This window comes from Phalacrocorax carbo, chromosome 5, assembly GCF_963921805.1.
Source record: "Phalacrocorax carbo chromosome 5, bPhaCar2.1, whole genome shotgun sequence".
Taxonomy (NCBI): Eukaryota; Metazoa; Chordata; class Aves; order Suliformes; family Phalacrocoracidae; genus Phalacrocorax; species Phalacrocorax carbo.
In genome coordinates this window covers 7405107-7419034 of record NC_087517.1, presented here as the reverse complement: position 1 = coordinate 7419034, position 13928 = coordinate 7405107, and the positions used below count along the sequence as shown (strand labels likewise).

General features: G+C 39.3%; 1 protein-coding gene across 2 annotated transcripts in view; it reads left to right on the top strand.

Annotated features, from left to right (window-relative positions):
* Window positions 1–13928, top strand: part of THSD7B (thrombospondin type 1 domain containing 7B) — a 336705-nt gene that overhangs the window by 181492 nt on the left and 141285 nt on the right. For both annotated transcript variants that reach the window (XM_064451039.1, XM_064451040.1), the window contains exons 9-11: window positions 5291–5482; window positions 9197–9431; window positions 11592–11707. In XM_064451039.1, the coding sequence (XP_064307109.1) occupies window positions 5291–5482; window positions 9197–9431; window positions 11592–11707 (543 nt within the window). The remainder of the gene's footprint in view (window positions 1–5290; window positions 5483–9196; window positions 9432–11591; window positions 11708–13928) is intronic.

Sequence of the window (13928 nt, the reverse complement as noted above, 5' to 3'; positions counted from 1 at the left end):
GTCTGAAATGCAATTCCTTTCTCTTGAGCCTTTCCCCACCATGGAGGTCGGGCAAGCCTCCACACGTGTGCAAACCTGAAACCTTCAAAGTAATTTTTCAAATTTTCCTTTTAAAAAATGAAGACGGTATAGTGGTGAATGTCAAAAGAAGGATATTTGGTTTGCTTCTGAGTTGATCTTTTGATTCCTGCTGCCTGATGGGGTCTGTATTTTTGCTGCTTTAGTATTATCCTGTCCAGTAGACATTCCCTGCGCTGTAATACCTTTTTCCTGAGCCAGAAGGGACATCTGTGGCAGGTGTAATTAAACTGTGTCATAGGGGATGAGTACATAGGGTGCTGGGAAGACCGAGACTAATGTGCTAGAGATGTGATTTCTGCAAGGCGTTATGTAAAGTAGGCAGATGCAGTTTAATATTGAACTGATTCAGAATGAAACGTTGGTTCAGTGCCTTGCTGTGGAGTTGCATTATTCAGGATCATGGGAGTGGCTTCTCCTTGTAGGATGGAAAAGACAATAAGAACAAAATTAAGTTGGTGGAAAAAAGATGATCTTTAGTTCAAGGAGGGTTTTATGTGATTTCTTGTTTTGTTTCCATTGTTGGGAAGAATTTAGTTTGCTTTTAGGTGGATCAGAAATTCCACTCAGAACTGTACTCCTCCGTATAGCTTCTCTGTTACCTTGTTCGGTCTGTTAGGTAATGATCAACTTTATTAGCTTGTCTTCTCTTTTGTAATTATTACACCCTAACTTCGGAAGAAAATGGATTCACTCTTTCCTATACTGAAAACATTATCTGGTGAATGTATCTTGGGTATTTAGCTTTAATCACTATACTATTCAAATACAAGGCCAAGTATAAGGCAATCAGTTAAAAAATGTCATTAGAGTTGGTCAGGATGCTTGCAATAAAACATTTTTTGTAGAAAACTGTAACATTTTTCTTAACTAACACTGTTTTAGGAAAGCATGCATTCAGTAAGGCTGAGAGGAAAAACTGTGCTTAAAACTTGAAACAAAGAGCATGTGAGAGGGAGCACTGTGGCTCCTGGGGTGCTGGAGATGCTGGTTCAATTCTTAGACCTGATGCAGATCAGAAGTTGGATCTTGTGTGTTGTGCCTCACAGGTAATGGCTAAAAACCACACACACGTAGTTACACTCTTGCTCTCTCTCCCCCACGTCTTTTTAAAATATGTTTTTTTGACAGATCCGGATTTTTTCCTAATATGGAGTATAAAAATTTGAAAGCTTTGAAATCTTAAAATATTTCATAATAGGGAAAAAATGATTTCTCTTTGACTCACAGCCCTGTTATATTTCTTGGTATGGAATAGGTGAAAAAGGAATATTTTCAAAGTGCTGTGTTGATCATGACTAGCATGAATCAATTAATAGTTGTAACTCTTTGTAAAACGTAGGTATAAGTTCTGTTTTACAGGTAGTGCTTTCCATGTGCAGTTGTCTTAGCAGTAGTTTGTGGTTACTCTAAGGATAGAAGGCACTTCCCAAGATTCACCCCAATTTGAGCCCCACTTGGTTGTGTTCTCAACATCAGGATGAAACTGTTCAGTCACTCAGTCACCATCCTAATCAGGTCTCCAGTTGCATCTCAGTAACAGCTGTGGGTTTGTACTGTTTAGTATTACAGCAGAAAAATGCTCTTCAGAGTAAACGTAATTCCTTGAGGCTAATTCTTGGCACTTGGACAGTATCAAGGGGGAGAATAAAATGAAATGAGCAGTTGTATCTGAAGAGAGCCAACAAAGATAGTGGTGGTAACCTCTGGAGTGGGTTGGATTGGATGGGCTGGGTCCAGTCCAAGCTAACTAGAGGACCCACAAAACCTAGGACTTGTTGGGTTGCCTGCCTGCCTTCCACATGCCTTCTGTCCTTTGGCCTTGGACATCTCAGTTTACTGATGAATGGATGAACGATGCTCTCCGTTTATTCCAATGTCAGATCAAGTTGCACGCAGGAACCAGTTTCCCATCAAGAGGGAGCTGCTCCGGGCTCTGACCAGGAGAGACTGGGTCCCTGAATTGCCATCTGGGTTTAATTCCTGATTATCACAAGATGAACTTCAGAGCAGTGTCATGGGTTCTTATGTGAAAAATTCTAACAGGGACCAAGGTTGTAGCTGTCATGGTCAGCACTGTCCCTTTCCCTGTTTTCCTTGAAGGAAAGTTGGCTTTCACCGAGATTTGGCATCCTTCTGCTGTGATCCTCCACCCTGCTGCTGTTCTGGGCTGATTTCAGGTGCTGCGTCTTAAGATCTAAACACATACTTGGATGAGAATTCATATTATGTTCAGATGCATAATTTAGGTGCTTAAAGGCATTAGTCCTATTTAGAGACTTTTATAGAAAGATTTTTCAGAATATCTTAGAGAAGAATTACACCTTCAAGGTGCTGGGTGGACAATTTGGAAGCTCTGGAGAATTTAATATTCCCTGTAAGTCTGTGACAATGCATAAAGCACACTTCAGGTGTATCCTGTACTAGTATTTTTCATGGAAAATGAAAGATTATTACCTCTCTTTGTAGTATACGGTAGTTTTCTGAGAATTCTCTGCCAGGCGGCTGGTACAGAAGAACATTTCCCTTTTGCAGTAATACAAGCCAGTAATTAAACCTGAACACAGCGAATAGAGCTATAAAGTAAATCAAAGTGAGTGTTGAATTTGTACCTTCATGCACCGGGTGGTAAACTCTTTACAACAAAACTCAAATCTTCCTTTCCTTGCTGAGGAGCCATGAATTGCAGCCTCTGTTCGCAGCGTTACTGTTGCTGTCACCTGCTGTAAATCCAGCGTGAAAAGAAATCACGGACGGAAGAAGTGCAAAGCACATTTTGCTCCTCTGCCTCCCTTCCCCATAGTGTTGTTGCTTTAAAATCTGTGGCACCTGAGCTCATGGGTGGAGGAAGCCACCCCAAAGGAGACCCAACTGTTTTGAGCCATCTTCTGGGTGGCATGGCTTAGACATCGTAAAGTCAGATTAAATCAGTGGTGAAGCTGGCCCCCATGGCTTTCAGCAAGTAGGGTTTTCTCTAATGCTTACATCTCTGGCACTGATTGGTGGAAAAATTGGGCTAAATCCAGAATTTGGTGATCTTCATGGCTCTCCCTTGCCATAAAGCCCATATATAATGAAGATAACTTGCATGGATAGAGGGCAGGTGGGGGGGCACACTTGCAAGGCCAGTGTCCCATCTCATCCCTTCTCATTCAGAAGCCTCTCACTGACTGTTCATGTGCTTCCCTGTGAGTGTCAGTGATGGGAGAGGAGGACAGATGTTTTACCCTACTTCACCAAAGCATATAATCTCTTGATGCTACTGTACCACTGACTCCTAAAATCATGCCTGCCCAGGATGGCCTCATGTTATCTACTGCCGTACAGACAAGCTGTCAAAATATTAGCAGGGATTTTGATGTTAAAATGACTCAGGAAGGCAGCTGGAATAAGGCTTACAGGTTTATTTGGAGTTTTTATTTTTCTCTAAAGATAGTCCTCAGCATTATGTGAGCATCCAAAGCAGCAGTGGTGATCATGGGCTACTCAAAGCGAATGATGGATTAAGCTTGGTTTGCAGGGGTGCCAAACTCAGTACTGAAGGATGGGGGTTGTCTGTAGGGAGTGTGTTGGTCTCCATTTTCTTGTTCAGCAGACTTAAAATAGTAGTACAAGGCTGGGCATATCGAGCCTTGCCTGATAAGCATAGATGAGTGCAAGGGAAAGGGAGTATAAAAATAAAGTATTTTTAAACATATCTTGCAGTCTGATTGCCTGCTAGATTCTCCGTTACTTCTCATAATATGCTTGAAAAGTTTTATTTGTGCCTCGAGGGCGATGAGCCTGTCTTCATTTAGGGATGCAACTGCAGATAATACCACCATGCTATTGACAGCTTTATGCACTCTTGCTAGCAGCCTGCCTCTCTTATTTACTCACTCGTACATGTGTTGCCTTGCAAAAGCAGTAGAGTTTTCTACCCTCCTAGTTATAATTGCATCCTGGGCGGCCTTGTTACAGAACCTGTTCCTGTAGTGTGAGGTGAAAGAGCCAGTTGTTGCCACTATAAATTTTAATTTTTTTTCCTAGGTATAATTGAGTCTGGATAGTCATTATGTTTTTCGTAGATTCATAATTAAAGAAACCTCAAAGGAAAGCTTTGTGACTATTGTAAGGGCAAGAGAGGAGGTAACGTGCAGCTTGAGCTTGTTGTTTTTAAACAGGTAGATGTGAGCTTCCAGAAATTTCAGATTTGTAGCTGAAAATTTGTGAGGGTCTAGAAACACTAAGCAAGAGAGCAGTCTAACAAAGTCAGTCATGTCTGTTCATTGCTTGAATTATATTTGTAAGACATTATATGGAATTCAGTACCAAAAGAGTTATTTTTTATGAATTATGATTTCCTCATAAATGCTATGCAATTAATAAAGTTACTGGACATTTCATTTATTCTTTCAAAAGTAAAATTATATGTTATTTTGCTTTTTAAAACCAGTAGTTCCATGTGGAGGACTCCACACAACACCCCTCTTGCGTGCTTTGTTTTGTTGCTTATTCTGCCAGCTGTTCTTTGGGTTGGTAGGTTTTTCCCCACCAATGCCCTACCATCTTGCTGAAGGGAGTTTTGGAAAGATGCTTCTCCTCATGGTGTATACTTTTGTTCAGGTCCCTTGGTTCATCCCCAACAGGAAGTATTCCTTGCATGGGGGTGGTCCAACAGATCCATTAGTTTGGATCTTCTAGTTTTTGGGTGAGAAGCTGAGTCAGAAGTGGTGCATGGTAACGTCTGGTGAGGTTGCAGGAGAATGACCAAAACACCTATTGAGCACTTCTCTGGCCTACAGGAAGAAGAATCATATTGGCTTCCGTGGGGACCTGAACAATTTCTGTTGTGGAAAATAGGTTCTGTAGGTGGAGATTGCTGAAAAATATGGGGCAGTTATCAAGTCTGTTGATAATTGATATTACAACTTTTTATTGATTGGATTATCTCATTCCTCATGCATGCCTGCTTTATAAAGTGGACTGCAGCCAAGATGTCACACATGAAACTTGAAAAACATTTTTTTCTTTTTTTTTCTTTTCTGAAGAAATACTTAAGTCAGTTGCTCAAGTATTATACTTTCAAGCCAGAAGCCTTACCACGTGCTCTTTCGTAACATATCCATGGGCAGGTGGATGTTTGACATAAACTTAGTCTGTTTGATACAGACTGTGGATATTGAACCAAGTTGAACCTTCCTCCACATCTGACTTGTTTTGTTTGCTCCAGGTGAAGAGGTACCACCTCACCTCTGCTCAGAGCTTCCCCGTCCTGAGGTTGTGGCTTGTGAAATCCCTTGTGCAACAGACTGTGTCATCAGCGAGTGGTCTCCATGGTCCACGTGTTCCCATTCTTGCTCCAGTAAAAATGCTGAGGGCAGTCAAAGCAGGAGTAGGTCCATTTTGGCACTTCCAGCCGAGGGTGAGTGATAAACATTTTGGATTAATTGCTGTTTGTTCTTCTAATGGGTTGACTTGCATTCCTCAGCCGAACTGTTTTTAGATCAGAGCTAATCCCAAGACCATAGCAATGAGGAATAATACTTAATACTTGCCTGTACTTCAGGCCTAGCGACTAAAATATCTTTATGGGCTTCAGTTAATGCATGTGTCACTTAGAGAAATTCTGTTACAGTTCAAATTTATTTACTTCATCCTATGAATTATTGTCTATTGAGGGCCAGTCTGGGTGTGAATTTACTTGAGGAGAGCTACATCCTGTACTAATGAAATTGCTGCATGATACAAACTCATCATGTGAGTGTGTTCATATAGGAACCACATTAACAGCAATTTAGAAAAGAACAGTGAGCTGTGAAAAATTAGGAAATAGAAAAGGACCTGTTTATTTTATTAATGCAGACCTAGAATGTATTGACCTTCTTGTTTCTCTGTTGGAGTAAGTAAATAGCTCTTGATAAATATATATAATTTTCTCTGGACCTTCATGGACATATCATGTATCTGCATATTTACATATCAAAAACAATGATACAATTATTTACACAAACTATTTGTATTAGAAGTATAGTCTTCTAACTACAGTTACACATGCAATAATTAATTGATATGTTGGTTTATCACACAGGATTTGAATGATACCTCATCAAGTGCATAAAAATGTGCATAAAGATTAATAAAATGTGAACAGGTCTAACAGACTAAAGCCTTGTTGACACAACAAAAAATATCTGCTACTGTCAGCACTATAGGCAGCTAATGCAGCAGCAAAACACTTCTAGATGCAAATCTAGTCTAGGACAAGCTCTGTTAAGTGCTCTTTTGTAAATTATCATTAAAGCTACCCACTGTTTCTGGGGCAATGTAAGCATTTGGTCTGGCAAAGCGTTGTTCATGTGAATGGTCTGTATTCACATTAACATCCTTATAAACTCTTGCAAAGAAAATTGGGATCCTTTAGGATGAGAACTGTTATACAATTGTCAATTGAATGGTAGTAGAATCATAGAATCATGGAATCTTTAAGGCTGCAAAAGACCTCTAGGATCAAGTGCAACTGTCAACCCAACACCACCATGTCTCCTAAACCATGCCCTGAAGTGCCACGACTACGTGTCTTTTAAATACCTCCAGGGATGGTGACTCCACTGTCTCTCTGGGCAGCCTGTTCCAATGTCTGACCACTCTCTCAGTATAGTAACTACTACTAAAAAAGCCTATCAGCTAGAGAATAATGAAAATGAAAAATACAGTTGGCTTCATAATTTCCATGGATGTAGTGAAATGCAAATAACAGATGGAATACACAAGGAATTATGAAAGTGAAATGTTGAAGTGAATTCTGGAAGTAGATAACCTCAGTCATCTCAGCCTGAAACACACTAAGCTAAAAATGACATGCTTTGAACTGAATACGTTAAGTTTCTCAGGAAGGAATAATTAACTATTAAAATCAAACACCACAACTTTTTCTGTACATATTTAACACTGGGTATAATGGTTTGCTATGCAGAGTCACACATCTGCATACAGAGAAATAGTTATTGATCTGAATTTGTGGAGAGTGGAAGTGGATTTAATACCATTATCACTGCAATACTAAGGCAATGTTATGTTACCTGCTTTCTCTGACACTTTCATACTCAGCTCACAGCTGAGCCACCAACTTCTACAGGGCTCTGGTAGCTGAAGTGATGTTTCATTTGTCCTCTATCAACTGAGGCAATGTTAGTTGTGGCTCTACTGTCTGAGGTCTTCTGGATGTCCCACAGGCTGACTTCAGTTCAAACCCTTGGGTCCTTTTCTCCAAGCTGTTCACCAGATCCCAGAATATGATAACCAGCAGGCCTTTGATGAAACTGGACAGGCTTGGTTTAAATCAGGTTTTAAAAGATATTTCTTTACACAGCAAACTTCTGAAACTTGGTACAAGAGGAGATTGTGGAGGCAGGCAGTCTCAGCAGATTTGAAACAGATTAGAGGAACTGATGAGCAACAGGTCTATAAAAGGTCTGTAAATGCCTACTAAAAGGGCTAGGCAGTGGTGTGCTGTCCTGCTTTCCTTGCACAAAAGTTGTCAGTGAACTGCAGAAAGCGGCCAGGCTCTTGTGCTTTTGCTAAACAGCATCTCGTGCTTTCAGTTTTGCAGACAGACTGCTAGGTTGGATGGACTGAGTGGCATTTCTGATGTTCTTAAGTTAAAACTGCCTTGTTATTACTCTGCTTTGTTCAGGAGAGCTTCCTGACCATGGATATTCTTGAAAATAAAGCCTTATTTTTTTCTTGGGAAACTCAAATTTTGAGTTAGGTCTTTCCTTTTGATTTTTATTTTTTCCTAATGGACCAGGCGTTTTGCCATTTGCTTGCTACATCTTTTTTCAAATGTGCTCAAACACACAAGCAGTAACTGGTCTGTATTTTTCCTGCCAAGTCGAAATCTTCAGGAAAGTAAGTTACCTGGGGCATTTTCTACTCCATCATCATACTAAACATGTCTGAGACTGAACTCTATGTGGAACAGTCCATTTTCATGAAAAGGTGAATGGTAATGTGACATGATTACCAAACCAGTGTGCTAAGAGTTTTCTATCCCTCTCTCTTTTCTCAGTGCTGTTGATTTGTGGCTGTTTGGGGTCATACCTTATCTGAGAAGGCTCAGTCCTTCAAGGCAGTAGGCATCCCTTCGAGTAACAACACGCCTTCATCTCCTGTTGATTTTAGTAGGGCGTAAAGATGCTCTGAACCTTGTGGTATCTGGCCCCAACACTTCAGTTCTTTCAAAACCTGTAGCACTTTTGCCATGTCATGCATTGCCAGATTCTCCCTCCTGGAAGAGAATGGTTTTGATTTTGGTAATTTTTACCTCTTTCTTCCGAAAATGACAGTGCTTACTGTTACAATTTCACTGTATTACTCCTTAGCTTAAGAGCTACGAACATCTGTTGCTTTTATTGGATAAATTCAGGCTGCTGGCTAGCGTGTTAAAGCTTCTGGGGAGGCTGTTCAAAATCCTGTACTTCGTTGATTTATTACCAGTTGTTGACAAAGTACAGTAGCTTAGCAAAATCTTTGGACACCATTTTGAAGGATACTGCTTCAGAAAAGTAAAGGCTTCTCATATTCAAAACCTTTCTTTCCAGTTTTCCCCCCTTGGTTTGCAGGTATGGGTAGTGTTTGATACATTCCTCCATTGGTATGGTTCAGCACCCTCTACAGCTCGGCTCTTTAAGGCAACGCGTGAATAGAGTCCAAATATTAGAAAGAGATGTTCCTCCTTGGGAAATTAGCAAGGAGAACGAACATAAAAATAATGCTTAATTTGTCTTTAAACCTAATTGCATGTTTGCTGAGCGATACTGGCATTTAAATGGAATCAACTTGGCTGTGTGTAGGAGTATCAATAAGGTAACTCAGAAATATGCTTTGCCTATTTCTGTTTCCATTATGCGTTGGAACACAATTTTATGCAAGGCTAGTTTAATGGGGAAACAATATTTTTGAAGGTTGTTATTGCAGCCATAAAGGTCAACAGCTTTATTTAAGCTTTATTTATTTATTTTTTTTTAAGAGGGTGGGTGGGGGGAAGATATTAAGCAGACCTAACGTTTTTGTTTTCCACGTCTTCCTTTTGCCACATGCCATAAGATAAAATATGGTGTTTTTTTGATTCTCCCAGGTGGAAAAGCCTGTCCTCCTGACCGAGCCCTGCAGGAGCACCGTGCCTGTAATGATCACCCATGCGTGCATTTCTTCTGGGAAACTTCTCCCTGGAGTTCCTGCTCTGAAGACGCGCTGGTAACTGCGCTCAATGCAACCATTAATTGGAGCGGAGAAGCCACTTGTGGAGTGGGCGTACAGACAAGGAAAGTCTTCTGCATGAAGAGCAGTTCTGGCCAGGTCACACCTAAAAGGTATTTAAAGAAATGTTACTATTGATTATTTGTGGTTACAATATATGACATATGAAGGTGTTTTCAGCTAGCAAAGGGCATCTGCTGCTTTGAAAATAATTTCATTTCAGGACTAATTCTCCAGCTACTACTCCAGCACTACTATGAAAAGTATACTAATGGGTAACAAAAAAGAATAGCTAGACCATTTTTAATTTTCTGTGTAAATCCAAGCAAAATGCATGCTTATAGTGGTGTAGATTTTTTTGCTGTAGCTCCTCTGTTATTCTAATTTACAGTTTTCTGCACATATTTTTCCTGAAGGACAGGTGTGAGGAAAATATAAAGTACATCTGAATATAACATTCATCAATACATTATTACCAATGCTCTAATAAAATAGAATAAGTAAATAGAGTTTGCATTATATTTATACCACAATAAGGCAGAACCATATGTGTGATCTATATCGTTCAGTTGATTTGTGTAGCTTCTATAATGTGATACCAACATGACAGAGTTATGTATTCTACAGTACAAATATTCTGAATTTTGCTTTGCTTTACTAAATGAGGAAAATAAGTATCACAGATGTTTTTCCTAATATCAAAAAAATCAAGACATGGCTAATTATTTTTTGCACTGTTAATGAGTCTAGAGACTTGCAACTGAGTTTCATTTCTTATTGTAGCTCTCAAAACAATCCTGTTCGTATAAGCAGACTATGTTGATTTCAGTAAAGTTAATTAAAATTCTTGAGGTTAATGAGATTAATTAAAGGAAAGAAATCTAGTATTTGTTTATAGCTAGAATCCATTGATATGCTGTAACTTTAACTAATTAAACATATTGTTTATAGAGCTATATAATGTCAAAAATAGTTGTTCCCTCCGCTTTTGAGATGGTATGAGGGGAAATGGAACTGAGGGGGGTAAGTAAATATTCACGTGAAGTATGTGAAGAGAAAACCAATTTCAGTGGTCGAAAAATCATGTGAAAAGAAGAGGTTCATGTGCCAAGGACTTCAGAAAGAGGCTGCTCTTGGCTTTGGTGTCACAGCTTCAGTGCTGTGGTGTTCCGCGTGTAATGGAAGTGGCTGGAGCAGAAAGGACTGTTGAGCCTTAAAAGAGCTTCTCACTGAACTTGTTTCTGTGGCTGCTGCACTGCATATTGTTCTTATGGTGATAATTGTAATAAAAAATAAAAAAAATTGACCTCTAGAAGTCTTTAGAAAGGTCGTTCTAAGTGAAGGAGTAAAACCTCTGTGTTTCACAGTTACCTCGTTACTGCCCAGAGGGTCTGGACTGGCCTGGTGCCGGAGGGGAGGGCAGCCCTCCTCGCTGTGGGCACCGGCTCTGCCTATTATGATTTACGTTCGCGTTCATGAAAATGGGTTTGGAACTCCTGTGGTGAAAGTCTGCCATTAATATGGCTTCAGAAATGGGATACGTTATGGAAATAAATAACCTTTGTGTGTTGGCATACTGAATTTTTTTACATTTTGCATTTTTCCTGATTTCATGGAGAAAAATTACACCGTATCTGAAGAAGGTGCAAGGCACAGAAAGCCAAATGAAACTAAAATTTTGCAGAAAAATATTTCAGTGTCTTCTGTTAGATAACAGAAATCTGCCCTGTAGGATAATCATGTTTAATGAGAATCCATGTCTCTTTGTATTTATTTTCTTTTAAATTATACCTCTAAGTATCTTGTTACTATCCCAGTAACAGAGTCATGACTTTAAGATCTATTTTCTTTCCTAGTAGGGCTCAGTGGCATATTCCTTTTTCAAACGGGGTCATTTTGGGTTGCATGCATTTCTAAGTATTTTTGAGCAATCTTTCTAAATAATAAAAATTTTAAAAGAGCAATTCCCTTTCTTCTCCGCCATTTGAAATGCAAGATCTGCCTGATCCCATAAAATTATCCCTTTTCCACACTGAATTTTTAAATATCAACTATCTGTGTCTGAAACTTTTATGAGAATATGCATGACACATTTTTCATTTAGGAGTTAAAAATGAATTTAAAAAAAATCAGAAAATGAGACTTGATATGAGCAGAAGTGATATCTTTGGTATGGCAGTATGCTCAGAGCCCTGTGAGAGTCTTAGGAGTAAAACATTTCCCTGTAGTTTTAATTTTGTTATTAGATTTTATCTTTGCATTTGGGTCGACAGATGTCCGGAGTCCATCAGACCTGAGACAGTGCGGCCGTGTCTCCTCCTCTGCAAGAAAGACTGCATTGTTACGCCTTTCAGTGAGTGGACTCGCTGCCCAACAGCATGTCAGCCTGGTAAGCCTTTAAGAAGAGGTCAGAATTTGTGGGAAAAATTAGAGAATTGGCCTAGAAACGTGCAGTAATTGTAGTTCGTGTCAGTCTAATAATTTTTAGGGCATTCATCTGAATGAATTTTGGACTTGGGGTGTCATTGACACTGATGTTGTTGGAGGCCTGTGGGATCCTTGAGAGCACATTTGGAGATGTAAGTTCCCTTTGCCTGGGGTAAATTCCTTCTGGGCTTCTGCCTTCAAAGTCAGCAGTCCAAGGCCCTAACATTGTAAGGCTATACAACGAATCGCTACGTTATATGAAATTTATTTGTCTTGACCAGCCTAGATGTACGTACAGGGTTGTGCAAATAACCCCTGTGCTTTGTGCTTTTTCAAGGATTGTACATTTCTTTGATCTAGTTGGCTAGTTTTTGGACACGAGCAAAGTTCCTTTTTAAGGATCTAGTGTTGGTTTTTGTGACAAATTTTTGAGTTTCATCAATTGTTCAGATAAAAGCCTTCTCAGCTGTCAGAATATTTCATTTTTGTTGGTGGCTTCCTTGCCCTTCAAAGATTTTCAGTGGATGCTTTAGCATAGTCCTTGTTAGATTTTACAGGAAAATGAGTTGCTTTCTAAAACAGTGAATCCTGTTTTAATTAGGAATTTATTTTTAGACTTTAAATGAGCTGCCTATGAAGAAGTAGAATAAATTACCTGGTAAATTACTTTGTTTATTAAATAATAGTCTACAATTAAAATGAGAAGAAATTAATTATTTACCCTCCTTGGCAGTGGTATCATTTTAATATAATTCTAAATTAAAACTTCTTAGATGGGGGAGTTTGCTTTTTCCTAGATCTGTTATTGATATGGCTGCATTGCAAGATTATTTTTTTTTTAATTTGCGTTGTGCAATTAAAACCTCAGCACGGTAATGAAATTTCAAAACCGCTATACATATGTGAGTTTTTAGGGGTTTTGTTTTTTTTAACAGGAAAGTTGTATTTAATGAAAACAATATACAGATGGTGAATTACTAAGCAGATCAAGCGGGAACAGGTATTGCCTGGCAGACTTAAAATTCAATGTGTACCAGCATAAGATCAGAGCTTAGACAAACATGCAATCACTAAATCAAGTTTACACAGAACTTTACCAGTTAAGCTGTTTGTAGTTTATCTGGGAAAATGCAACCAACTTTACTATCTAACAATAAAAGAGCTGACATTTTCCCTACATTTAAATGTCATCAGACAACAGGCTGTCTTCTGGCGAAGGATTATCTCATACCTCAGAAGTGTAGACAGCGGTGAACTTAGGGCAGTAACAGATGGACGGACAACATAATTCACAAAAGAAGTGCAATTGAATCCAACCACCTGTTGGTGAGGCAGGAACAGGGAGGTTGTTGCAAGTTATTGATTCTCTGCCATTTCAGATACTTAAAGGTGACAACTGTCTGCTGCAGTCTTCTATAATATATCTGTTTTAATGGGTCTTTGAGGATGAATCGAAACAAGAATCAAAGAATCAGTATGGAGGTTTCAGAGTATGAAACGGTTTGAATGAGCAACATGTAGGTTTTCCTCCTCGACGCCTGGTGGTGAAGAAGTCCTGGGGAGGTGACTGCTTTCAGCATGGATGATGTGCTTTCTGGTCTGTCAGCATAGATTTAAAATGAGGAGATGAAAAAAAGAAAACACCTAACAATAAATACCATTTTTCATCTCCCTCCTGAAGAGAGATGGTACCTATGAGTACCTCTCCTCTTCTGGGCAATGGTTGTCCAGGGTGAAGGTTAGAAATTTCACTGGTGTTTAGTTGTCAAAACAAGTTTACGTGAAATGTTGGGTAGTAACTGTCCAATTTATTTCTCCATGCCCTAAATCAGATTTGAAATGAGATGGGGTAAAAGTGGATAAAATACATGGCATGCCACGATTAGGAATTCCAGTGACCTCTACCTTGTGACAGGCAGTTTCTGTTGAGAATCTGCCATTTCCAGTTCTCATAAACAAACACTCAGCCAGAGTTTGTAAAAGTTAAAGACTTATTCCTTTAAAAGCTCTTATCTGCACAAAAATACTGAAGACGGCTCTGGTTTTGGTGATTAAAATCTCGGAGGATCTGTCCTTATTGTGTGCTCAGAGTCTTGTGTTGACCAGACTCCATCTTTCCATCTGGTCAGGAGCAAAGAGGATGAAGCTGAATGTTTCCAGTAAACACCTGCCAGTGTTTAGGG